This window comes from Sus scrofa, chromosome 6 (genome assembly GCF_054392235.1).
Source record: "Sus scrofa isolate SSC_HxYL_T2T_F1_AM1 chromosome 6, Sscrofa_HxYL_maternal_Yorkshire_Landrace_v2.0, whole genome shotgun sequence".
In the NCBI taxonomy this organism is placed as follows: domain Eukaryota; kingdom Metazoa; phylum Chordata; class Mammalia; order Artiodactyla; family Suidae; genus Sus; species Sus scrofa.
In genome coordinates this window covers 51733454-51760766 of record NC_139388.1, presented here as the reverse complement: position 1 = coordinate 51760766, position 27313 = coordinate 51733454, and the positions used below count along the sequence as shown (strand labels likewise).

General features: G+C 51.0%; 1 protein-coding gene across 8 annotated transcripts; it reads left to right on the top strand.

Moving 5' to 3' along the window:
• On the top strand, window positions 1-27313 carry FBXO17 (F-box protein 17). Of its 8 annotated transcripts, none has more exons than XR_014806127.1 (8): window positions 1-86; window positions 13108-13253; window positions 17893-18258; window positions 18812-18923; window positions 19452-19479; window positions 21304-21399; window positions 22311-22446; window positions 24097-25593. XR_014806127.1 is itself a non-coding variant. In XM_084960849.1 (7 exons), exons 3-7 carry the CDS (start codon window positions 17910-17912, stop codon window positions 26536-26538), a joined length of 780 nt encoding a protein of 259 aa, XP_084816975.1. In that variant the 5' UTR covers window positions 1-86; window positions 13108-13253; window positions 17893-17909; the 3' UTR covers window positions 26539-27313. The 8 variants fall into 8 exon arrangements, 2 of the variants coding, with proteins under 2 accessions (XP_084816975.1, XP_020950016.1); XR_002344651.2 differs by having other exon boundaries at window positions 19452-19573; XR_014806128.1 differs by having other exon boundaries at window positions 19452-19573; window positions 22263-22446.

Below are 27313 nucleotides of genomic sequence, written 5' to 3'. Positions count from 1 at the left end.
AGCGCCCCCCGACTGCCTCGCGGAGCAGAGTGCGGAAGGGGATCCTGGCCCGCCGCCGCCGCCGCCGCCTCCGAGCGGGCCGCCAGGTGAGCGCCGGGACAGGTGGGGACCCAGGTCGGAATCCGTGTTCTGGCCCCACTCGCGGCTGGAGCGTCCCGGGAAGGATTTCCGCCCCAGGCCCGGCCTGGACGGGCGTGTCCCGGGAGTCCTGTGCCCCAGCGCCCCTTCCCGGGCCCGCCCTCCCTCGCCCCTCCGAGCCCAGAGTTACACAAACGCGTGTTTTCGCACAGCAGGGGCTTTGCCAAAACCGGTCCTCTAGAGCCCTCGCCTCTCCGCCCGGCTACTGGTCCGCCGAGGCCACCATGAAATAAATTCCCCTCCCCAAAGTAGTGGACCAACACGTGTTCACTGCAGCGGGTGAAAGGCCAGACCACTCCTAACCAATCCTGGCTTTTGTTTTCCTCTGCCTGGCGGAAAATTCTGTGCATCAGCTTTTAGAGCACCGAGTCTTGGTTTAGCAACTTGGGCACCTTTGGTGTGTTTTCACTGCTCCACCGAATTTAAATTTTGTTCTAAGTTATCTTTTGCAGTGTTCAGGGATATCTGTTAACGCACCGTATCTTGTTCCTTCAATTTGAGACAGCAGCTGTCTACCCTCTATTTTGAAAGACCGTAATATCACTAGCCTATTTTTTAAATAAATAATAAAACATTTTTTAAAAAAGTCCCGGGAAAGCAAAAACAAAAGACAAATTAGAACAGAGCTTTGCATGCAACAGCAGTCCTTTAAGCCTTGCGCCCTCCCCCGCAGCCAATTAAAAATTTTTGTAAGTACATTGCTTTTCACAAATGGCACAGTAACTTGTGACCCGTAGTGCATGGTTTTAAATCCTTTTCAGCTTTTTGTTCCTCCGGTGGTTACTTCCAAATCTTTGAAGAGAGTTCTTCCATTGTTATTTCTTAGTTTATCAACTTTTAGACTGTCTGCTAATCCTTTGCTGAAAAATAGATGGACAGCTTTCATCATCTCCGTGGTTTCCCTCCTTCCTGTATAATCACAGCATTCCTTTTAGTTTCTTTATGGGTAGTTTTGTTACATAAAATATTTTTTATAAATTTTTATTTCTTGTTCCATTAAATATATAATCTGTTATATATCTAAAATCTGTTTTATATGCGTGTGTGTATATGTATATATATAAAAATCTGTTGACTCCTTCGTAAGGCCTGACTTTAAAGTTTATTTATTTATTTATTTATTTTTATTTTTTTAGGGCCGCACCTGGGGCACATAGAGGTTTCCAGGCTAGGGGTCCAATTAAAGCTACAACTGCCGGGAGTTCCCGTCGTGGCGCAGTGGTTAACGAATCCGACTAGGAACCATGAGGTTTCGGGTTCGATCCCTGCTCTTGCTCAGTGGGTTAAGGATCCGGCGTTGTCGTGAGCTGTGGTGTAGGCCGCAGATGCGGCTCGGATCCCGCGTTGCTGTGGCTCTGGCGTAGGCTGGCAGCTATAGCTCCGATTGGACCCCTAGCCTGGGAACCTCCATATGCCACGGGAGCGGCCCAAGAAATGGCAAAAAGACACAAAAAATAATAATAATAATAATAAATAAATAAATAAATAAGTAAATAAATAAGAAAAAAAAAAAAAAAAAGAGCTACAACTGCCGGCCTACACTGCAGCCACATCAGATCTGAGCCACATCTGTGACCAACACCAGATCCTTAACCCACTGAGCAAGGCTAGGGATGGAACCCACAACCTCATGGTTCCTAGTCGGATTTGTTTCCACTTCACCACAATGGGAACTCCTAAAATATTTTAACAAAGTTTTTATATTTATTTCAATGCTAATTTTTCAAGCCAATCAAGTTAGGCATACAGTACACAAATCAAATAGAAATGAAGCTGCTTTGGAATTCCCTTGTGGCACACTGGTTAAGGATCCAGCATCGTCACTGCAGCGGCTTGGGTCTCTGCTGTGGCTCAGGTTCAATCACATGCCACATGTGCAGCCAAAAAAAAAACCAGAAATGATTCTGCCTTATTTTTTCAATGCTAAAAGGAAAATAATCTAAGAAAAACAGAACCGAACCTGAGGTACATGGAAGTTCCCGGACGAGGGATTGAATCCGAGCTACAGCTGCAACCTATGCCACAGCCAGACCCTTTACCCACTGCACCAGGCCAGGATTGAACCCATACCTCTGTAGCTGCCTGAGCCCACTGCACTCGGATTCTTAACCCACTGTGCCACAAAGGGAACTCCAAAAAACATATTCTTTAATACACATTGATGTTCATTGCATATAAATTAGAACATATCAAAAACCAAAGTAACTTTGCCTCCTGCTTCACCGGTGCTGTGGCCCGGAAGGCAGTTGAGTAAGAGAGTGATGACAGTGAAGTGAGAGAAATGGTGCAATTCAGTATCTCTCTTACTGTCTGCTATGAATTTGCTGTTTAGCTCACTGTGTCTTCAGTACCACTACTTTTGAACAATTGTACTTTTTTGTTTTGTTTTTAAGGGCCGCACATGCGGCATATGACATTCCCAGGCTAGGGATTGAATAGGAGCTACAGCTGCTGGCCTACACCACAGCCAGAGCAACGAGGGATCTGAGCCACATCTACAGTCTACACCACCGGCTCACGGCAACACCGGATCCTTAACCCACGAAGCAAGGCCAGGGATGGAACCCACATCCTCATGGATGCTAGTCAGGTTCATTAACCACTGAGCCACATCGGGAACTCCCTGCTGTGCACTTTTGCAACCATGTCTTTTTTGTCACTTTTGCAGCCATGTGTGGATGTATGTTTTCATTTTTCTTGGGTAGATAGCCTAGGAGGAGAATTGCTGGGTTTCGTGGTAAGTTTATGTTTTGCTATAGCTATTTATTTATTTATTGGCTACACCTGCGGCATGTGGCGGTTCTCAGGCCAGAGATCAGACCCCAGCCACAGAGGTGACCCAAGCCACAGCAGTGACAGTGCCAGATCGTTAACCTGCTGAGTCACCAGGGCACGCTAGACTTTTTCATTATTCAACTTTTAGAGAAACGATCTTTTTTCCAAAGGAGCTGTACCATTTTACATTCCCACCAGCAACCTGTGAGGGTTCCTCTTTCTCTTGGTCCTGGAGGGTTGGTCTTTTGAACACTAGCCATTGTGGGCATAAAGGGCTTATCTCATTGTGATTTTCCTGCATTTTCTGCCTTTCCTTAATGACTAGTGACATCGAGCATCTTTTCGTGTGCTTATTAGTCATTTGTGTCTTTGGTGAAATGTCTATTCACATCTTTTGTCAATTTTTAAGTTGGTTTGTTTGTCTTAGTACTGATTTTTTTTTTAAAGGCCGCTCCCACGGAATGTGGAAGTTTCCAGGGCAGCGACTGGATCCAAACTACAGCTGCAGCTACACTGCAGCTGTGGCAATGCTGGATCCTTTAACCCACCACACCCCAAACCACTTAAGTCAGATTCTTAACCCACTTTGCCACACCAGGAACTCCTGACACGCTTCTTTTTATAGTATCCCGTTCTTGTTTTTTTTTTTTTTTTTTTTTTTTGAGTTTCTTCCCAAATCTGAGGGTACCCAGGACCAGCTACATAATTTGCAGAGCCCAGTACAAAATGAGAATGTGGGCCCCTTGTTCAAAAATGATTAAAAATTTCAAGTTGAGGGAGTTCCCTGGCAGCACAGTGGGTTAAGGATCCGACATTGTCACAGCAGGTTCAATCCCTGGCTTAACTTCGCTTGCTGTGGGCACAGCCAAAAAAAGCCCCAAATGAAAAAAAAAAAAAATTTTTTTTGCTTCTTAGGGCCACACCCACGGCATATGGAGGTTCCCAGGCTAGGGGTTGAATTGAAGCTATAGCCACCAGCCTACACCACAGCTGGAGCGGTGCAGGATCCGAGCTGGGTCTTCGACCTACACCACAGCTCTCGGCAATGCCAGATCCTTAACCCACTGAGCGAGGCCAGGGATCGAACCCGCAACTTCATGGCTACTGGTAGGATTCATGTCTGCTGCACCACAACAGGAACTCCAAAAAGAGAGTGTCAGGTTGGCAGTAGTAAAGCATTAAAACAAGCACTGAGCCCTTCTAAGTATGGGGCCGTGTACAAGGGCACAGGGCACAGGCCCACGAAGCCTGAGGGCAGCCATTGGGGTTTTCCTCTTCCTCGCCTTCCTTTTGGCCCTGGAATTGTCTCCGTTTCCTCTGGGGTCAGTCCCCTGCTGCTCTGCACATTTACCTTAACGCTTCTCTGTCAGGCTGCTTTTCTTCAAGCATCTGGTGGTCCCTGCTGTCTGAGCACATTTGCAAAAGCCCAGGAGGCTGGGTGACTGTTGAGTAACTGGGATGAGATCTGGAACTGTTGTGAATAGAGCCCTGCTTTCCCACCGGCCTCCTTGTCCCGTTGACGGGGGGAGTGGTGGGGGGAGTGGCCGCAGGGCGTGTCCGTGCCGACTCGGAGGAAGCCAGTCCGCGGGGAGCCCCCTCCCCAATGCCAGGCATTATACTCAGAGCACCAGCAGCCTGCGCCCTTCCCGGACGCTTCCTGCAGTTTGTTCAAAACACCGTCATCCGGGATTGTGTCGTTTTTCTTTGGGTGACAGGCAGGCAGCCTGAGCTCTAGGGGCGAAGTGTGGGGGAGGATGCTGAGGGAGTAGGGAGCCCTCGGGCATGGTTTTTTCCAAGATGCACTGACTTTTGTCCTCACTCTGCCCGCCGAGCTCTCTGCTACCCCATCCTGAGCCTCTCTGGACCTTTGACTTTGGGTTCAGAGCCTCTGGAGGTCCTTGAGTTTCCCTTGGCCCCCATTGTAGGCCCTGTCCTATTGCCCAGCCCCTACACGTCTGTCTGCTTTCTGTCTTACAGAAATGTATCGACTTTTTTTTTTTGTCTTTTTAGGGCCACACCCTCGGCATATGGAGGTTCCCAGGCTAGGGGTCAAAGTGGAGCTACAGCCGCCGGCCTACACCACAGCCACAGCAACGCCAGATCTGAGCTGCGTTTGTGATCTACACCACAGCTCCCAGCAACGTCGGATCCTTAACCCACTGAGCGAGGCCAGGGAGGGCACCCGCATCCTCATGGTTAAGAGTTGGGTTCATTACCACCGAGCTGCAGTGGGAACTCTGTCGACATTCCTGTCCTGGTGATGTTCTCCCTCCTGTACGCTTTGCTTTGCTTTTTAATTTCTTTGCTGTGCGTGGAGAGGGTGCCCTCTGAGAAGGCGATCGGCCTGAGCAGATCCCCATCCGCTCTCCACTTCTGACTGCTCTGTGGCCTTGAATGAGTCTTTCCACTTCTCTAGGCCTTGCGGTGTGAAGATCAGCTGGGATAACACCGAAGCCACTAAAGGCCACCTCCAGTCGGTTCCTAGGTCTGCAGAGCTGTATCATCTGGCTGGCACTGTGCTTGGATTTTTCTCTTTTCCTTTTTTTGGTCACTCCACAGCACATGGAGCTCCCTGGCTCAGATCCGAGCCGCAACTTCAACCCCCGCCCCAGCTGCAGAAATGCTGGATCCTTTAACCTCCTGTGCTGGACCGGTATTGAACCTGCGTCCTGGTGCTGCAGAGATGCTGCCAATCCCATTGTGCCAGAGCAGGAACTCCGGATTTTTTTTTTTTCTTTAAACACTAACACTTAAAAATGGGGTGACTTCACATAAAAACAGGGATTTGCAGTCCCTTGACAAACTGGAAAAGGTGGCCCAACTGGGGCCACCTTCCTACTTGGCAGTACATCAGCCAGTGTGGGCACCGGCACAGCTTCCAGGCTGGGCTCTTCTCTCTGGTTTGCCAGAGGCTCCACTGCTCCCTGTTTGCTTCCACCCAGTTGGCCTCATTTAGGATATGGCCTGTCTCCTGGGGGCATTGGAACTTGGGATTCCTGGGATTTTGTTTTGAGAGCATCTAGCACAGAACTAGCTGTTACTATTATGAACCCAGCCAAGAGCAGTGGTATGAGCGGGGGCTCAAAGCCAGCTCTTGCTCTGATCACTGGGCCAGTTACCCTAGGTTTGCATTCACCTAGAAGAGGTGCCTTTTATTTCCTTTTTGCCTTTTTCGGCCATACCTGCCTTTTATTGGCGTTCCCAAGCCAGAGGTCCAATCTGAGATGCAGCTGCACAGCTCTAGCAATGCCGGATCCTTAACTCGCTATGCCATAGCAGGAACTCCCAGAAGGGGTGCCTTTAAAAACAAAAAATCTGGAGTTCCCATTGTGGTGCAGCAAAAATGAATCCGACTAGGAACCATGAGGTTGTGGGTTCGATCCCTGGCCTTGCTTAGTGGGTTAAGAATCTGGTGTTGCCGTGAGCTGTGGTATAGGTAGAAGACCCGGCTTAGATCTGTCGTGGCTGTGGTGTAAGACCCCTAGCCTGGGAACCTCCATATGCTGTGGGTCCAGCCCTAAAAGGACAAAAGACAATGAATAAATAAAAAATAAAAATAAAAAAATCTTCTAAAGGCTCTTACAGACTACTACAGGCTGGTGATTATCGTCCCTCAGTCTGCCTTCTTAAAGGGGAAGGCACATCTAATCTTCGTGTATACCAATAATTCTCAAGAGCAAAATTTTATTTTATTATTATTTTTTTTAAGGGCCACACCTGTGGCATATGGAAGTTCCCAGGCTAGGGGTCGAATTGGAGATGCAGCTGTCGGCCTACACCACAGCCACAGCAACACCAGATCCAAACCGCATCTGTGACCTACAGCACAGCTCACGGCAGTGCTGGATCCTTAACCCACTGAGTGGGGCCAGGAATCAAATCTGAGTCCTCATGGATACTAGTCAGGTTCATTACCACTGAGCCACAATGGGAACTCCCCTAAAGAGCAGAAATTTAAATCTTGTCTCATGGATGGTTTTTCTGGAACCAATTGTTGCAGGTTAGAAACAACACTGGCCCCACAGTTAAAGAATAAAGAGTTAAAATTAATAAGGGAGAATGTCAGGTAGAGGAAAATCTCCCTAAGGCATGAAAAGGAGGCCACTCTGCCTAAAATTTAAAAGGTTCACAATACAAGGTGCCAGCAACTGCAATTCTCACACATTGCTGATGGGAATGCAAATGGCCCAATCATGCTGAGAAAATGATCAGGGAGTTCCCGCTGTGGCACAGTGGGTTAAGATCCCAACTGCAGCAGCTCAGGTCACTGAGGAGGTGCAGGTTCAATCCCCGGCCCAGCAGAGTGGGTTAAAGGACCCAGCATTGCTGCAGCTAAGGCAAAAGTTGCAGCCATGGCTTGTATTCAATCCCTGGTTCAGTAACTTCCATATGCCACAGGTGTGGCCATTAAAAAATGAAAAAAAAAAAAAAAGATTGGTGTTTTCTTGTAAAGTGACATACATACTTGCTGTATTATCCAAGAATTCCACTCCTGAGTATTTACTCATTAAAAATGAAAACATATGTCCACACAAACACATGTACATGAATGTTCATAGAAGCTTTATTCATCATAGCCTCAAACTGGAAACCACACAATGTCCATCACAGTGAGTGGGTAGACAGATTGTGGTTTATCTGTTCAATGGACTATTACTTAGCAATGAAAAAGGAGTGAGCTGTTGATACATGCAATGATGCGGAAGAATCACACAGTGTTTTGCTGAAAGAAAGAAAAGACAGGCCTGTACTATGTGTATCAATTGTACCCTCCAATTAGGAGACCGAAATCACACAGTAATTTGAAGGGGAAATGTTTAAAACACAGAATTATTCATTATAGCTGGAGGTTAGCGTTAGTCGAATTGACAACTAAGACATAAAAGAGAATGCTAAAGAATATAGAGATAGCAAATATAAGGAGCAGCCGTTACCCCTAAGATCTAAAATAGAGAGCTTGGGAGTTCCCATTGTGGCTCAGCAGTTAACAAACCCCACTAGATGCGGGTTCCATCCCTGACTTTGTTCAGTGGGTTAAAGATCCAGTGTTGCCATAAGCTGTGGTGTCGGCCGCCGACAAGGTTCGGATCCCGCATTGCTGTGGCTATGGTGTAGGCCGGCAGCTGCAGCTCCAATTCGACCCCTAGCCTAGGAACCTCCATATGCCACAGGGGCGGCCCTAAAAAGCAGCAGCAACAAGAACAACAAAAATAGCTTAAGACAGTCCCACAAACCCTAATACTTTTGGAGAGCACCTGGAGGTAGCTCACTAAAGGACAAAGGAGACCCTTTAGTGCTGCATCTGTGGAACTTTCTGGAAACCCACCCTCCGGCACTTGACAGAAGTTGGTCCTCTTAAGATGCTGGGAAAAACCGTTCACAAGTTGGTGTCTCACCAGAGGCACTCAGCTAGGAAGTCAGCCGAGGCGGGTGCCGGAGGAAGGCGCTGACTGAGGGGCACGCGTGCTTGGGCAAGAGGGCAGAGAAGCTGCCTTCTCCCTCCGCGCCCCTCCCAACCCAGTCTGGAAGCTGGAAGCAAAACCTCTTCCTCCTGCAGCATCCCTCTGGCTCCCTCTCCTGGAAAAGCTTCACCTGTCAGCCGACCAAGGAAAAAGATTTAAACGCCCAAACTCGGTTCTCAGCTTGGAGCTGTGGGGCTGCAAATTGTTAACGGGCACACTGCCTGATTCCATTTCTATGAAATTGTAGGAAAGAAAACTTGAATATATAGTGACGGCAGACGAGTAGTCGGGGTGGAGGTGGGGGTCTCCTGGGAAGGGGTAGCCCTTTGGGAGTGACAGTGTCCGTCGTGTTGGTTGGGGTGATGGTTGCACAATTGCATACGGTTGTTAGAATGCAGAGTGTACCTGGCAGTGTCTGTGGGGTTTTGGATGTAAATTATACATCCAGGAAGGCACCTGTTTTAAAGGGACCCGTTCTGGGAAACAGAGCTCATGTGCAAAAATAAACGGAACATGGCTGTGTGTGCATACATGGCAGAAATGCCCCCCAGATCCCACCGTAGGGTGTCATTGGAGATAGTTTCTGGCTTCGGCTTGGTGGCTTGCTCACATTTTCCCCCTAAGGAGTTCAAGTTCAACATGGGTGGCCTGGGTAGTTGGCAGAGCTTTGAAAATGCCCAACCCCCTCTCCCCAAGGGGGAGCCACAGGAAACACCTCAGTTCCTAAATCTTTCACATTATCAAACCCTTACCCTAAGTGCAAAAACCTATTGTTTTGTGACCATTGGGTCTTAGTCCTTGAGCCCCAGGTATGGCTTAGGGATATGTGTCCGTCACTGCTCACAGCAACCCTTTAAGGTAGAACAAACGTTATCCCCATATTACAGACAAGAAAACTGAGGCTTGAAAGCCAACGCTATACCTAAGTGATGGTCCGCCCTGGGAGAGGCAGAACCAGGATGTGAACCCAGATCATATGCCTCTGTAGTGGGAGCACCTGACCACCAGTGGTCCAGGATACCCTCAGCTGCTCCCTGCCTTCAGCAGAGGGTCCCAGTAGGCTTTATGGGACCTGAGTCTTTGACAGTTGGGTCTTTTCTCCCCAGAAGATTGTATTCTGGAAAAATTCCAGCACACAGAAAAGCTGACGTCATTATTCATGGAGAAGCACTGACCCCTAAGAGAGAGACAGTGACAATACCCAGGTGTTTTTTTAGACCGATACGGGGTGTTGGAATTCACAGCAACGTTTGTTCGATCTTCCAAATGCATAAAACAAAATTTAGTGAAATGACTTGAGTTCCAGGAACTCACTCGAGACCCGGAACCTGACCATCCTCTCGCACCCGTTTTCCCGCGACAGTCACCAAGGAAGAGGAAGAAGTTGGCCTTCTCTCTCCTCACTTTCCCTTTGACAAAAAAATGTAGCCCAGTTAGTTCCCAGGGCAGAGCCCTCTGGTATCCTTCTCAAGTGTTCTGTATTCATAAATCTACTTCTTACCTTAAAAAAAAATAGTGAAATGACATTTCAAATACAAAAAGGTATACTAACTAGCACAGCAAGGAAAAACACATTTATAGGGAGTTCCCATTGTGGCTCAGCAGGTTAAAAAGCCGACTCGTATCCAAAGATGTGGGTTTGATCCCTGGCCTGCTTCAGTGGGTTAAGGATCCAGCATTGCCATGAGCTGTGGTGTAGGTCACAGATGCGGCTCGGATCTGGTGTTGCCTTGACTGTGGTGTAGGCCGGCAGCTACAGCTCCGATGCCATCTCTAGCCTGGGAACTTGTGGCCCTAAAAAAAAGAAAAACCAAAAAAATTTTATAAATATGCAGTGGTAGCACCTAAGTTATTCTGGTGCATTGTTAACTAATCAGAGTGATTAATTTAAAAATCAGTTGAAGTGCAATTGCTAAATCAATAAAGATAAAATTAACAAAATTAAGTAAGAAAATTAATCAAGTAAAAGAACAGCAGTGTATAGGAGTTCCCATTGTGACTTATTAATTTAAGGACCTGACATTGTCCGTGAAGATTCGGGTTCCATCCCTGGCTTGGCTCAGTGGGTTAGGGATCTGGTGTTGCCTCAGGCTGTGGTGTAGGTCTCAGATCAGCTTGGATCTGGTATTGCCATGGCTGTGGTGTAGGCCTGAAGCAGCAGCTCTGATTCCACCCCTGGCCCTTAAACTTCCATATGCCACAGGTATAATCAACCATGAGCCTAAAAAGTGAAATTATATTTTGATCTTTATCAAGAGTAATGATCTTTGGAGTTCCCGTTGTGGCACAGAAGAAACGAATCCAACTAGGAACCATGAGGTTTCGAGTTCAATCGTTGGCCTTGCTCAGTGGGTTAAGGATCCAGCTTTGCCATGAGCTGTGGTGTAGGCCAGCAGCTGTAGCTGCAATTCAACCCCTAGCGTGGGAACGTCCATATGCCTTGGGTGTGGCCCTAAAAAGCAAAAAAAAAAAAAAAAAAAAAAAAAGTAAAACTCTTCCTCTCTGGAGGAAGTACGCTCTAGCTGGGAGACCATATGGAGCTGGGGAAATGCCGGGGGCCGGGGGTCTCCGGCTGTTTGAGTCCCTGTGCTTGGACAGTCTCTAGTGCTTGGACAGAGGGGTGATAAGCCTTCAGAGGACCCAGTGCCAGCCACTGCCCGAGGGCAACTGCACGAGAGCTGCTTAGCTGAGCCTAGTCACTCACTCCCCAGAGCCATACAAATAATCATAAAATAATGCTTATTATAAATTTCTCCAGCAGGCCACGGCAATGGTATCACCATTGAGTCATGGGGTATTTATGTGCAAAATTTCCTGGTCACAAGATCCCACTGTGGTGCAGTGGGTTAAGCATCCAACTGCAGCGATTTGGGTCGCTCCAGAGGTGCCGGTTCAATCCCTGGCCCAGCAACTTCCACATGTCCCAGGTGCAGCCATTAAAAAAAAAAAATTCAGTCACTATAAGAGGGTCTCTGGCCCTGGTCGATGCAAGGAACCGCTGAGGAAAGAAAGAAGCTTACTCTCAGAAATTTCCTGGGTTCCTTCATTTGAAAATAATCCTCTCTTTTGTTTGATAACTTTGGGGAGAGCTTTTTGGACACCTTTTGGTTCCTTTGCAAGGACTGCCATCTCTGTTTTTATGGTTATCATTTCTCGTAAACCTTTTATAGAAAATGTGCAAACTCTACAGCCTGATAATATTATTCATGCAGCTGATACCCACCTGGGGCAAAGCACAGCCTCATCCAACGAACATAACTGTACCCAGCCCTCAGCTCAGGAAATGGGGAAAAAAACTTTCTAAATGAGTCCCTCTGCCCAGAGGGGACTTTGAATGCTGCCTGCAGTTCTCTTGGCAGCCCTCTGTGACTGTGCTGTCCCCTGAAATACAGGTCACCGAGCATCGTTTAGCCAGTGTTGCATAACAGACCACTCAAAAGGCAGTGACTTGGGAGTTCCTGTTGTGGCTCAGCATAGTGTCCATGAAGATGCAGGTTCGATCCCTGGCCTTGATTGGTGGGTTAAGGATCCAGCATTGGATCCACCCCTGTGGTGTGGGTCACAGATGTGGCTTGGATCTGGCGTTGCTGTGGCTGTGGTATAAGCGGGCAGCTGGAGCTCCAAGTCCATCCCTAGCCTGGGAACTTCCATATGCTTCATGTGCGGCCATAAGAAGATGAAAAAAAGGCAGTGATTTAAAACAATAACCATTCCTTTATTATTTTCATGGCTCAAGAGTGACTGGGCTCAGCCCAGGAGGTCTCAGGAGCTCTCGGGCAGTGGTTGGGGCTGGGTCATATGAGGGCTCATTTACTCCTCTGTCCAGCCCCTGGAGTGTGGAGACTCAGAGCTGGAGCACCCCAAGCTTGTCTGTCTTCACGAGGTTTCACCACCGTGATGACGTCAGGGCAGCCAGACTTACATGGTGAGTCAGGCGGTGGTGTGCTGGAGCCGGCTCACACCAGATCCTGGAAGTGCACTGTGGGCAACTGTTGCCAGCTCCAAGTGCAGGGACGTCATGTTGGTCCCTTGCCGTCAGCCAGGCGCTGTGTACTTACCCCAGAGACCAGCAAGTACTACAAACTCAGGCTCTTTTTCTCTCAAGAGCCAGTTGCGCGGTTGCAGGAGCACACCACTGCACTCACGGCTCCGCAGGCACGCGTCCCCAGGGAGTCAGGCAAAGGCTACATCCTCTTTGATGACCCAGCCTCCGAAAGCCCTTAGCAGTGTCACTTCTGTGGTCTGAAAGGTGAAGCAGTCCCAAAGGTGTGCCTGTGTCAAGCAGAGGGATGTGGACTCTGCTTTTTTTTTTTTTTTTTTTTTTTTTGGCTGCACCTGCAGGGTGCAAAATCCCAGGCCAGGGATTGAACCTGTGCCACAGCAGTGACAATGCCAGATCCTTAACCCACTGAGCCACCAGGGAACTCCTGGACTCCACTTCTCAATGGAGAGGGATCAAGTCAGGGAAGAAGACATATGTTGTTATAGCCATTTGGGAAAGATGTGGTCTGCCATGCGTCATGGGTGCCTGGAAACGGAGTATCAGTGACATCTCCCAGGTACTGTGACAACCAGTAAGATAACCTCCCCACCAAACACACACACATCCACACTCCCAAACGCCCCAGCAGCAGGCATTCTGACCCAGCCAGTAGTTGACATTCAGCCGTGTGGACATGGTGACCACAAGGTCCTCAGCAGAGCATCACAAACCAGTGTTTTGTGTACCCAGGGCTCATACGTGGAGGTCCTTGCTGTCGAGTGAAGAGTGAAGTCTGGCCGTCCTCGCATGTAAGGGAACCACCCCCAGCTCCAGAGATCCCCATTGGCAGGCGACTGGCACATTCCCGAGGAGCCAACCCAGACAACTACACTCTGGTGAGTTTTATGTCCCTGCCGGGCAAGCTGGTGGCCTGGCTTGTACATTGCAGCTAATTATTAATGAGACTAATAACCCCCCGGGGCAAAGCACACCCTCGTCTCCACAACCTCAGTTCTCTCATGGGGACGAAAGGGGGGTTGGGCTTTGTGCCGGGTCCACAGACCGCTGGCCTGATCCAGGCGTAGTTCTTACCGAGACCCTAATCAATTTGCTTAAAAATAGTAACAGCTGCCATGAATCAAGCACTTACTGGCATTAGCTAATATAACGAGCATTAGCTCATTGAAGCCTCTTAACCCAGGACAACCTCCAAGGATTCTTCTGGCCACTAAAACACCATGATGGGATTTGGTGCGATGATCCAGCTTAAATGCTTGGCTCAGTGGTTTAGGGCCCAATAAATGTCACCAGATGAAAATATGGTAGCTAGATGGTGGCTCATCATCTTTTTATGATGTGTAATAATCGTAGCAACTAACATAATTTAGTGTCTGATATTAATATTACCTTTATTTATGAGACGGCAGTGGTTTTTCTTAAGTGCTCTGCAAATATTAACTCATTTCATCCTCACAACAACCCTATGAAGTAGGTACGGTCAACATCATTTTCAGAAGAGGAAACTGAGGCACAAAAGGATAAAGGGACTTACTCTTGAGGCAGCAGAGCTGGGACTCAGACCCCAGCTGGATCCAGGCGTGAGCATTTCATTGCTAAGCATTTCTGCCCTGATGGGGAAATGAAGTGAATTTCTCACTAGGTCTTGAGCTAACGTCTGGGTTCCCTTTTTTTTTTTTTTTTTTTTTGGCCGCCCTGCAGCATATGGAGTTCTCGGCCAGGGATGAGATTCGAGCCATAGCGGAGACCCGGGCCATAGCTGCGGCAATGCCAGACCCTTAACCCACTGTGCCAGGCCAGGGATTGTACCCAAGTCCCAGGGATCCCAAGATATCACAGACTCTATTGCACCACAGGGGGAGCTCTGTGCCTGGGTGATTGTTCAGTAAAGGTGTTTCACTTTGCTGTGCCTTGATTTCCTCACCTGTGAAGTGGGTTCATGATGTGCCAGTTCCTTTGGTCATCTACTTAACATCTGTCTGTCTTTTTTTTTTTTTTGCTTTTTAGCACATGGAAGTCTCCAGGTTAGGGGGTGTATCAGAGCTACGTCTGCGACCTACACTGAAGCTCATGGCAATGCCAGATCTTTTAACCCACTGAGCGAGACCAGAGATCAAACCCCCATCCACATGGATGCTAGTCAGGTTCTTTACTAGCTGAGCCACTACAGGAACGCCCTTAACAGCTCCCTTTATTTTTTCTTAGAGCTGCACCCATGGCCTATGAAAGTTCCCAGGCTAGGGGTCGAATCAGAGCTGTAGCAACTGGCCTACACCACAGCCACAGCAATGCCAGATCCAGGCCAAGTCTGCAACCTACACCACAGCTCATGGCAATGCCAGATCCTTAACCCACTGAGCCAGGCCAGGGATTGAACCTTCAGCCTCGCGGATACTAGTCAGATTTGTTTCCCCTGCGCCACGAAGGGAAATCCCTCCCTTAACATCTCTTTGTTGAACATTTATTGTGTGTCAGGCACTGGTGTGGACACTGGTATGAAGTGTGCAAAAGCCACAACAATTCTGCCCTCATGGTGATTACAGTGTGGTTAGGGGGACAGGCGATATGGAAGATTTACTTAAATTAAGTAAATTATATGTACCTGTGTGTGTGTGTGTGTAAGAGAGTGATAGGAGCTTTAGAGAAGAATAAAGTCGGGAAAAGGGAAGGGGGTGACGGTGGTGGTCGTGGGGCCCTGAAATGGTAAATAAGGTGACCGGGGAAGAGCTCGTGGAGAAGTTGACATTTGAGCAAAGGTTCGAAGGAGCACCAAGGTGAGCAAAGACGTCCTCTGGATCCAGGTGGAGGAAATAGCCTGTGCAAAGGCCCTGAGGTTTGGAGGCCAGTGTGGCTGGAGCAGAGTGAGTGGCGGGGAGATGAGGGCAGGAAGGTGATGGGCACAGATTGTTGGGGCCCGTGGGCCCCAGTGATGACATCGCTCACCTATGAGCAGGGCTGGGACTGGACCCAACTCAAGCGTTCACACCGGACCTGACTGCTTGTGGGGAACAGACAGTTGGGAAAGGAGCAGGGAGACAGGGATGGGCCAGATAAGAGGTGAGGAAAGTGGATGAACTCTCCAGGCGAATGCGGAGTACTGATGGAGAATAGAGGAAGTTCAAAGACAGATCAGAACGGAGATCAGAGCGGGGAGGAAGGACCGGCCAAGGAGAATGAATGACTAGGAGCCTCCAGGCAGACAAAGGGGTCCAGGGGGTGTGGCAGCCCAGAGCCAAGTGAAGAGGGAGTCACCCACCGTGTCAGGTGCTGCTGACAGGTCAGGCAGTGTGAGGGCTGAACCGTGCCTACTGGCTCAGCCCCGAGGGGAGGTCATCAGGGACCTTGACATTTCAGAGTAGGGAAGGAGGCAAAGCCTGATCAGAGTAGAAAATATGGGGGCAGTGAGTGTGACAACTTTTTTGAGAAGTTTTACTATAAAGAGGAGCAAGGAAAAGGGATCAGAGCTAGAAGGGGAGGCGCAGTCAAGAGGAGTTTGTTTTCAGATGAGAGATGACTGTGTGGGCTGAGGGAACGATCCAGTGTGGAGGGGGAGGCTGAAGGTGCAGCAGCGGGGGCGGGGGGGGCGGGAATTGTGAGACGGTGGCCTGGGGTGGGAGCAGTCACGGTGGGAAAGCATGGGGCAGGAGGGTGGTACATGGGTGGCGAGGGTCTGGGGATGTTCACTTCTCATCACTTTTATTTTTTCCTGCAAAATAAGCTGGGAGAGGAGTTCCTTTTGTGCCTCAGCAGGTTAAGAACCTGACTAGTACCCATGAGGATGTAGGTTCAATCCCTGGCCTCAGTCAGTGGGTTAAAGGGTCGGCATTGCTGTGGACTGTGGTGTAGGTTGCAGACGCAGCTCCGATCTGGCATTGCTGTGGCTCTGGCGTAGTCCAGCAGCTGCAGATCCAATTCGACCCCTAGCCTGGGAACTTCCATGTGCCACAGGTGAGGCCCTTGGCAAAATAAAAAAAGGAGGGAGTTCCCTTCCTGGTTCAGCAGTTAATGAACCCGACTAGGATCCATAAGGATGAGGGTTCGATCTCTGGCCTTGCTCAGTGGGTTAAGGATCTGGCATTGCCATGAGCTGTGGTGTAGGTCGCAGATGCGGCTGGGATCTGGTGTTGCTGTGGCTGTGGTGTAGGCCGGTGGCTGTACCTCCAATTCAATCCCTAGCCTGGGAACTTCCATATGCTGCGGTGCAGCCCTAAAAAGCAAAAAAAAAAAAAAAAAAAAAAAAGAAGCCAGGAGAGAGGGAAGAGGTGGAAGGAGGTGAGAGGGGAGAGGGTAGAAGGTATGAAATCGTTAGCCATAGAGAGGAAGAGGAAGAGAAATAGAATCTGATGCCAGGCATTAGGGGCACGCCTGAGGGTCAGGTTCACAGACTTGAAGAGGGGCCAGCCAGTGGAGTTGTGTGGTGTTCTTTAGCTGCTTTAAATGGTATGGGTACGGGCAAAGGTAGGTGGAGGGCTGGATTTAACCAGGTCATGTGTAGGAGGAAGCCAGAGGAGGCAAGGCTGAATGCAGAGAATGTTTTTAATGATTAACCAAGAGGTTTGAGCTGGATAGGAAGAACTGAGGACCTGAGCGGTGTGGGGCAGTGAAAAAGAGGTAGGAACAAAGGATGGGAGGTCACAGTGGGTTGGAAGGACGGTGGGGGTCTAGGGCACTGGAAGGAAGGAGCTGGAAAGAGAGGTGGAGAGGGGTGTGGAGTGAGGCTGTGGTTACTGGGACAAGGTGTAGGTGTGACCACGGGAGGGAGGGGCTAGGAGGACAGCTGGTCAGGGAACAGAGAGGAGGCCCAGGTGGCAGAAGGATTATCTACCTGAATATGGAAATCACCTGGCCTGGAGGATGACTGATAAGAGCAGCCTGAGTGGCAATGAGCCTGGAGCTAAAATCGTGCAGAAGGGAGGAGCGGTGATCTGGGTCAGCAGATGAGGTCACACAAGGCGGCCGACCTTCTACTCTGCTGATGAGATGTAGAGCTGGGGAGTTAGGGGAGGATGTTGGAATGGTCTGGAAGCAGCACCGAGAAGCAAGGAGATTTACCCACCTGGAGAGGCCACAGGAAAGCTAAGTTCTAGTTAGAGCAAGAAGGTGACAAGAATGTGCAGCAAAGAGATGGAGGAAGTAGATTTTGCTGAAGACAGGTCATTGATTCCAGAGGCCTGAGAGTTGGGTCAGTGTGGAGAATAGGTTGGAGACGGTCCCTTCTCAGCGGGTTTTTGTATATAAAGTGCTTAATTAGCCTGATACAAGCGCAGCGGTCAGGGATGGAAGCCGTGGTTAGCAGTCTTAGTGGGATCATGATCAGGCCAGGGGTTTGTAGCTCGAGGAGGAAAGCTGGGGAGAAGCCAGTCGCCAACCAGAGCCAAGTGGGCAGGATGCCGGGTTTTCTTGGCGGTGGCAGTTCCCCCAGACGCCGTGTACCTGGTGAGGTTACAGTCAAGCCGCAGAGAATTTGCGTCCTGGAAGAAAAGGTGCCCTGACCCGCCAACCCCCCTCTACCCGCAGGATTCCTGCGTTCGAAGATGGGCGCCCGGCCCTCGCGGCGGCGGCTGCCCGCAGACTCGCCCATGGCCTTGGACGCGCTGCCCCCGGAGCTGCTAGTGCAAGTGCTGAGCCACGTGCCACCGCGCGCGTTAATAACGCGCTGCCGCCCCGTGTGCCGCGCCTGGCGCGACGTGGTGGACGGCCCCACCGTGTGGCTGCTGCAACTGGCCCGCGACCGCAGTGCAGAGGGCCGGGCACTCTATGCGGTGGCCCAGCGCTGCCCGCCCAACAGCGAGGACGAGGAGGAGTTCCCGCTCTGCGCCCTGGCACGCTACTGCCTGCGAGCGCCCCTCGGCCGCAACCTCATCTTTAACTCCTGCGGAGAACGTGGGTGCCGGGCGCGGGGTCAAGGAGGGTTGTGGAGCTTGGGTGCCCAGGTCAGGTGGTGTGAGTGGGCGGGGCCAGGATGAAGGAGACAGGGGGCGGGGCTGTAGCCGGCTTGGCGCCACGCTGGATGTAGAGTAGATGGGCGTGGTTAAAGAGGGAGGAGCCAGAAGAAGGCTGGGGAGAAGCCTATTGGGCGCCGGCAGGGACGGAGCTTGCGTAGAAATATAAGATCGTAGAGAGAGACTGTCGGGAGGAGAACTGACAATTGGTCGGGAACAAGGCGGGAGGAACCCGGAGCAGAGCCAGAATGAAAGCCCAGCGGTTTGAGACTGAAGAGAGGCGGAACAGGGGGCGTGGCTGAGTGAGGCTGGGGGGAAGCTGAGTGGGTGGGCAGTGCTGAGAATGCGAAGGAAACATGGTCGTAGGGTGGGACCACGGATGCAGGCCTCTAGGAGGGAGGAACTGGAGGGCGGAGCAAGTTAGGTGGTGGCTGGCTCTGTTGGGCGAGCTGGCGGGCGAAATTTCTTGTGTTCAACCCCATTAAATCCCACAGAGGGCTTCAGAGGCTGGGAAGTGGAGCACGGAGGGAATGGCTGGGCCGTGGAAAAGAACATAACACTGGTGCCGGGCGCTCCTTCCCAGACCTGCTTTGTGACTTCTTTCGAGTGAGTGGCGCTTGATCCCTGGAGCAGGGGCCCCAAGGAGGGATGAGGACCCTACTCTACCATCCTTGTCCTCACCTTCACCCACTTTCACCCTCTCCTTTATTAACTTATTCAGTCAATCAGCTGATATTTGTTGAGAGCCTTCCGGGTACCAGGCACTGTTTTATGTGCCAGAGATATAAGGAGAATTCAGGAACCTGTTCATTTTTCATTGCATTCTAGATGTAGGGTTGGGGGGAGATGTTAAACACAGAAAAACAGTAAAATAAAAACGACCTAACAAACACTTAGCGAGCTTAATCACTGCCAGATGCTCTTCATGTAATCCTTTTGATCCTGGCCACAGCCCTTATAACAAAATACTCTTACTGTCTCTTTTTTCTTTCTTTCTTTTTTTCTGGTTGCACCCCTTCCCAGGTCAGGGATCAAATCCAAGCCACAGCTGTGACCTCTGTCGCAGCTGCAGCAACTCTGGATCCCTAACCTGCTGAGCCACAGCAGGACCTCCTTGTCTCTACTTTTTAATAGGAAACTAAGGCACAGACGCTAACATCTAGTAAGTGGTGGAGCTGGGATTTGAACCCAAGTAGTCTAACTGCAGAGGTTCTGATGGTGACAAATGCTATGAGGACATCAAAACAGTTTGAATGGTTGGTTGATTCTCTTTATCCTTATACTCCATATCCATTTTCCTTGTCCCCTCCCACCACAACATCCTCATGTGGCATTATCCAGCTTTCTAGTAGTTACCAGCACATTAGGGGTGAGGTGATATCTTGCTGCTTTCCCCCCCGCCCCCCGCTTTTTAGGGCCACACCACCCAAGGCATATAGAAGGTACAAGGCTAGGGATCGAATCGGAGCTATAGCTCCCAGCCTACACCACAGCCACAGCAATGTGAGATCTGGGCCGTGTCTGCAACCTACATCACAGTACACGGTAATGCCAGATCCCCGACCCACTGAGTGAGGCCAGGGGTCAAACCTGCATCCTCACGGATGCTAGTCAGATTGATTTCTGGGGCACCACAGTGAGAACTCCCCTCGCTGCTATTTTTTTTTTTTCCTCGCTGCTATTTTAATTTGCACCTTTTGATTTACTAATAATTAAACATCTACTCATGTGCTTATTAGCTCTTTGGTTCCCTCTCTGTTCATATTTTTTATTAAGGTCGATGTCTTATTCTCGTTGCTGTACAAGAATTCCTGGTGTTCCCAGGAGTCAGTCCCTTGTCCATCCTGGACATTGCAGAAACCTCCCACTCTGCCATCAATATTAACTCTGTCCATGGTGTTATTTGTTATTTTCATATGATCAAATGCATCTTTTTGCATTAGAATTCCTTTTTTAAATTTTGTGTAAAAAATTTTTCCCTAGCATTCTCTTCTAGTAACTCCTAGTTTTGGCTTTACATTTAGATCTCTAATCCACCTTTAAATGTGATGTTCAGTGAGAATCCAGTTTCTCCCCCTCCATAGATTGAGCCAGTTTTCCCAACACCATCTACTAGAGAATCCTTCCCTTCCCCATGGCATGGCAGTGCCCCCTCTGCCACTTTAAAGTTCCCAAACATACCTCAGTCTATCCTTGAGCTCTCTATTCTGTTCTGGTCAGTTTATCAATTCTTCCGATAAATCATTACTCCTGTGATTATGGCACAGTGACATTAGAGGAGGACTGTTTATAAAGATACAGGCGGGACACGGGATACTGCAGGACCCTAGGCTAGTAACAGAGGCAGGAAGGGACGTTACCAACCTAGGCCTGGCAGGAAAGGGGCAGAAGCAGTTACTGAAACATGAAGCCAGAGAAGGCTGTGAGGGGAGGGCACTGTGGAGCTGTGCTCTTCCGTTGAGAGAGAGCGGCCCCACAGTGACCCCGGGAGGGAGCCAGGAGGACACATGCCCTGATTTCACCCTCCTCTCCCTGCCCTCTCCTGCTGGAGCTTCCCATTGGCTTCCTGGTGGCTGACCCAACAGGAAGTAGAGGGTCAAGGAGACCCTTCCATATAGGCAGCACAGCCCTAGACCGTGGGCCTCTCAGTACTTGAGGAGACCCCAAAATCCCCTGCTCAGATATCTGAGATGTGGGTGGGTCTACATATGTACTTATGTCCCGGTCCCCACAAATATTAGGGGCAGACCTGCATACGGTCAGCTTCCTAAGCCCAGAGCAGGGTGAATGGCGGAGAGGATGTAAGAGGCCAGAGGGGAGGCCCAGCGCATCATAGTTCTGGTAGAGCAACCCTGAGGGGCTGCTTTAGACAGGGTGGTCAGGGGAGGTTTCTGGGGGGACGGGACATCTGGGCTGTGACTTGAATGATGGGACTCTGCCACGCCACCCCCCACATGCCATTCCCCCTCCCCCCCCCCTTTCCCAGATGGTGCTTCAAGAGGCAGCTTGTGGACTTGGTGATGGAGGGGGTGTGGCAGGAGCTGCTGGACAGCGCCCAGATTGAGATCTGTGTGGCCGACTGGTGAGTGGAGAATGCCCCTGAGTGTCGGTGGGGGTGGCCGCGGTTCTGCCAAAGGGGCTCACTTCACACCTCCGTCAACCTCACGGGCTGGCACTGCTACTGTGCCCCCTTCCTAGTGAGGCTGAGAGAGGGGAAGCGATGCGCTTAGGTAGCAGAGCCAGGGAGGGGCAGAGCCTCGAGCGCCGAGCCCCCACCCTGCCCTCCTCCGCCCTCCTCCCAGCAGGCTCCGGGGCTGGAGGCATGAGGGCCACTCGCTGGCTTGGCTTGGTCTGAATTCAACAAGCATCCCCCTCAGCCACTCCACCCCCGTGGTTGGCAGCTCAGCCCTGATCCTGCGGCCACGTGGATGCCCAGGGCCTCAGGAGGCTTGGGAGCACTATGCCCTGAGAACTGAGGCTCAGGGGATCAGAGCTGGGATCGGGGCACTGGCTAGTTTCAGAGCCTGCTGACCCACAACGAGCCCCTACCTTTCCAGAGCACCCAGGTTCCCCCTCAAAGCATTCAAGCACTTCCTCAAGCTCTTGTTCCTCTACGGAAACTCCAGTGAGGCTCTGGCTCCTCCCCAGAGCATCCGGATTCCCATACCCTCAGGCTCCTCCCCCAGGTTGTGGTTCCTCCCTAGAACACAATACACCCCTCTTCCCAATGTCCCCCCACATCTGACCCAAAGCTCCAGAATCTGCCCCTGGATCACACAGGCTCCCCACCCCCGCCCGCCGCTCTGACTCCACCCCAGGAAGCTCGGGCTCCTCCCTCAGGCTCCGGCTCCACCCCAGGGCCCAAGCTCCTCCCCCGACGTTCCCGGGCCTGACCTCCGCAAAGTGCAGGGAGGCCCAGCCCTTAGCCTCCCCTCCGCAACCCAGAGACCGAAGTGGGCGGCGGAGGCATCAAGGCTCACCGCCACCTGGCAGGTGGGGCGCCCGGGAGAACTGCGGCTGCATCTACCGGCTCCGGGTTCGCCTCCTGGATGTGTACGAAAACGAAGTGGTCAAGTTCTCGGCTTCACCCAATCCGGTTCTTCAGTGGACTGAGAGAGGCTGTAGACAGGTAGGTCCAGACCGCCCTCCACAACACCCCTGAGCTGCCCAACGGCACGCCCACCTCTCACCCCGCTCAAATTCCCTTCCCAGCTCTCAGTACGGCGGGATGTCTCCAGCAACAGCTAACAATCATTGCGCCCTTAGTAGGGGATCTGCCCCAAGAGTTTCACCCATAATTCATTAGCACCATGGCCTCGTTGTTCAACAAACATTTATTGAGCGCCTGCAGTGTGCTGGGCACTGCTCCAGTTGCTGGGAGTGCATCGGTGAACCAAAGTCCTCACCCCATCCCCATTCTAGAGTTGAGGAAACTGAGGCATGGGAGGTTATGTGACTAGGCCAGAGTCACACTGAATTTGTAGGGCCTGATTCAAGCCCAGGCTGGCTCCCGAGCATAATCTGTCACAGTCCTCGTACCTCACTTATCAAAGGAAGCTTTCAGGTGGTCTTCTGGTTTCTATTGCTGTCCTCCTCCCACCCACCCCTCAACCCAACACACAGACCCATCGCGCATCTAGAAAGATCCCATTAAAAAGTGAGTCAGGGGGTTCCCCTTGTGGCTCATCGGTAGTGAATCTGATTAAAATTCATGAGGACGAGGGTTCAATCCTTGGCTCTGCTCGGTGGGTTAAGGATCTGGTGTTGCCGAGAACTGTGGTGGAGGCCCCCAGCTGCACCTCCATTTTGACTCCCAACCTGGGAACCTCCATATGCTGTGAGTGCAGCCCTAAAAAGACCAAAAAAAACCCCCATAAAGTGAGTCAGATCATGCATCCCCCCTGCTTGTAACCCTCCCATGGCTACATCTCAGAGCAAAAAGCGTTATCATGCAGCTGGAAAAAGGAATAAAGTGCAGATTCCCGCTATATATGAGTGAGCCTTGCGAATACTGTGCTAAGTGAGAGTCCAGATACCAAAGGCCATGTAAACGTATGATTGCATTTACCTGAATAAGCAAAGTGGTAGAGAACAGAAAGCATACAGTTTTGTGGTTGCCAGGAGAGAGGGGAGGGAGGAATTGGAAGTGACAACTAATGGATTCGAGGGTTTTTTTTGGAGATGATGAAAATGTTCCAGAATTAGTGGTGATGGTTGTGTAACAAATACACCAAACAAACAAACATTGAATTGAATAGTTTTCATTGGTACATTTTATGTTAGGTGAATTTTATCTCAATTTTTTAAATTGTGGAAGAAAAGCCAGAAGCCGAAGTCCTTCTGTGGTCACAAGACCCCACAAGGTCTGCCCATAGCCTCCCCAACCCCATCTCCTGCTTCTCCCCTCACTCTACTCCAGGCCTGCTGCCACCCCAGGGCCTTTGCACTGACTGTTCCTCTATCTGCAAATGCTTTTCCTCCAGATGCCCCCCTGGCTCCCCACCCCCTCCTTCAGGTCTCCGCTCGAATGTCATCTCACTGGGACCCTTGCTTACTCAATGCCACCTCCTGCGGAAGTCCCTCCACCCTTCCCCCATCTGCCTTCAGTGTCCGAGTCCCCTCCTAGATGGTCAGCTTCGCCAGGACAGGATCTTCTTGCTGTCTCTGTCACCGCTGTACCCTCGGCGCCTGGAGCAGGGCCGGGTACCTGCTCAGCTGGGACTGTCCGAGAGGAAGAGGAGCCCACGGCCCTGACCCCTCGCTTCCCTTCCCTACGCAGGTCTCCCACGTCTTCACCAACTTTGGCAAAGGCATCCGCTACGTGTCCTTTGAGCAGTATGGGAGGGACACGCGCTCCTGGGTGGGGCACTACGGTGCCCTCGTGACCCACTCCAGCGTGAGGGTCAGGATCCGCCTGTCCTAGCTAACCAGCCCTTGCCAGCCTTCTGGGGCCGACTGCCACCTGCCAGACACCGTCACCCATCAAGGGCAGCTTTGCAGCCAGGAGCCAGAGGATGCCGGGGGACAGTGCGAACCCCACTTACTGCTGCTTTGGCATGGTGACCCACATGCTGTTGGAGAAACCAGGGATCAAACCAGGTGGTCACTGCTTCCCTAGCTTTGGGGGGTGGGGGCAGGGGTAGGTGTCAAAGATGACTCGGAGATCTGTACTTTATTTGTAAATTTTTTCTCACATGTGTGTGGATATCCGTTGATAGACTGAGTCAAAAAGCAAAGGTCGTCGGAGCTCCTGCCGTGGTGCAGCAGGATCTGCGTCTTCTCTAGAGCCAGGTCACAGGTTGGATCCCCAGCCCAGCACAGGGGATTAGGGATCTGGCATTGCCACACAGCTGTGGCTTAGGTCCCAACTGCAGCTCGGATCTGATCCCTGGAACAGGAACTCCACATGCTGTGTGGTGACCAAAAAAGAAAAAGTAAAGACTGAACCAGGATATTCAGTAGGGTACGAAGACTCCTGCCAGCATGTTCTGGGGGTAAGGCGATTGCTGGCAGGGAGCAGAGGTCAGTCGGGCAGTCTGTCCTGAGGGAACCAACAGGGCCATCAGAGGGACCCTCCTTGTACTGAGGCATCTCTGGGACTCACAGCAGGGACCAGGCAACCTCCTCCCCTTTGAGCCAGACTGGTGCTACTGCTTTTCCTTTTTCTTTTTTTGGCTGTGCCCTCGGCATGTGGAAGTTCCCGGGCCAGGGTCTGAATCCGAGCCGCAGCTGCAACCTATGTTGTGGCAACACCAGATCTTTTAACCCACTGCATCAGCCACATGCAGGTGCAGGGTATCAAACCTGCAGCTCCACAGCAACCCGAGCCACTGCAGTTGGATTCTTAGCCCACTGCACCAAAGCAGGAATTCCTCTTTTCCTTTTTTTTTTTTTTTTTTTTGTGCCACACCCAAGGCATGTGAAAGTTCCCAGTTCAAGGATCAAAGCCAAGCCACAGCAGTGACAATGCCAGGTCCTAGGCCACTAGGGAACTCCCAAGGCTGGTTTCCTTCAGAATTCCCGACGATGACACAAGGTCTGTGCTGCCCCTCATGCTGTATTGACCTCCCCCACCTCCTGCCTCTGCCTCAGGGGCCGCTCGCCTCCTGCTGGCTGACAGCGTCCTTTTATCCACGCTGGAGCCCGCTTAGAGACCCACCCAGGGAGTAAGGCGTGCTGTGAAGACAGCTCTCCCGCCCTGGCTCCCCTCGGGTCTCCCGCTGTCTCCCCACAAACTAGCTCAATAAAATCAGTGCAGTGCGTGCGGTGATGGGGATTTTTGTGTGTGATCGAGGTGCTTGTCTGCCCCAGCTCTGATCCTAGAAGGCCCTGGGGGACGTTTTCAATTACGAGAGCTTTGGGAGATGTGCTGAGAGGTGAGCTTTGAGGACCCAAAGACTCGCTACAGAGACTCATCCAACAGCTCTCAGCTGTTCTCCCAGCAGCTCTCCTGGGGCACCCTGATCACTGCTTTAGCCCAGGAGGAAACAGGCTCAAGTTTTTGTTTGTTTTTGCTTTTTAGGGATCTGGAGGTTCCCAGGCTGGGGTCCAATTGGAGCTACAGCCGCCGGCCTACACCACAGCCACAGCAACTGGGGATCCTAGCCACGTCTGCGACCTACACCACAGCTCATGGTAACGCCAGATCCTTAACCCATTGAGCGAGGCCAGGGATCAAACCTGCAACCTCATGGTTCCTGGTAGGATTCATTTCTGCTGCGTCACAATGGGAACTCCGGCTCTGAGAGTTTAAATGGTCTGCCCAGGGTCACCTGGCCAGTAAGCAGGAGAGGTCTGTCTTGCACCAGAGCCCAATGATACAAGTTCAGCTCCCAGATCTTAAAAATCTCGCATGGCCAAGGATGGGATCTCGTGAGGTCAGCCTCACTCTCAGTGCCGTTTTCTCTTGCATTTTTTTTTTTTTTTTGCTTTTTAGGGCCTCACCCACAGCTGCCAGCCTACACCACAGCCACATGGGATCCCAGATGCGTCTGCTACCTACACCACAGCACACAGCAACGCCGGATCCCCAACCCACTGAGCGAGGCCAGGGATCGAACCGGCATCCTCATGTATCCTAGTTAGGTTCATTTCCGCTGAGCCACAACAGGAACTCTTTTTTTTTTTTTTTCAGTGCCATTTTCCGAGGGAGGAAACTGAGGCCAGAGCGGGGAATATATCTAAAGTCATGGAACAAGGAAGAAGCGGAGGCAGAATCTGACCCCAGCGTGAGTCAGAGTAACAGAGGGGAGCAGCACACACCAATCCTTTCAACACCAATATTCTCATCACTGCCCCTTTGCAGATGAGGAAGCCTGACGGCGGGGCTTTCATGCCCACGTCCTCAGGCTGCAGGAAGGGGAACTGGGCCTCCCTGCTGCCCACCTGACTCCAAAGCTTCAGAGAGAGTAGTCATGACTGAGTCACTCTGCTGTACAGCAGAAATTGGCACAGCAGGAGTTCCCGTCGTGGCACAGTGGTTAACGAATCTGACTAGGAACCATGAGGTTGCAGGTTCAGTCCCTGCCCTTGCTCAGCGGGTTAACAAACCAGCGCCGTGAGCTGTGGTGTAGGTCGCAGACGTGGCTCAGATCCCACGTTGCTGTGGCTCTGGTGTAGGCCAGTGGCTACAGCTCCAATTCGACCCCTAGCCTGGGAACCTCCATATGCCGAGGGAGCGGCCCAAAGAAATAGCAAAAAGACAAAAAAAAAAAAAAAAAAGAAAAGAAAGAAAAGAAAGAAATTGGCACAGCATTGTAAATCAACTATACTTAAAAACAGGAGTTCCCGTTGTGGCTCAGCAGTAACAAACCCGGCTAGGATCCAAGAGGACATGGGTTCGATCCCTGGCCTCACTCAGTGGGTTAAGGATCCAGTGTTGCCACAAGATGCAGCATAAGTTGAAACTGCAGCTCCGATTCAAACCCTGGCCCAGGAACTTCCATATGCTGCAGATGAGGTCCTAAAGAAAAATAAAATGAAGGACCGTGGCTCAA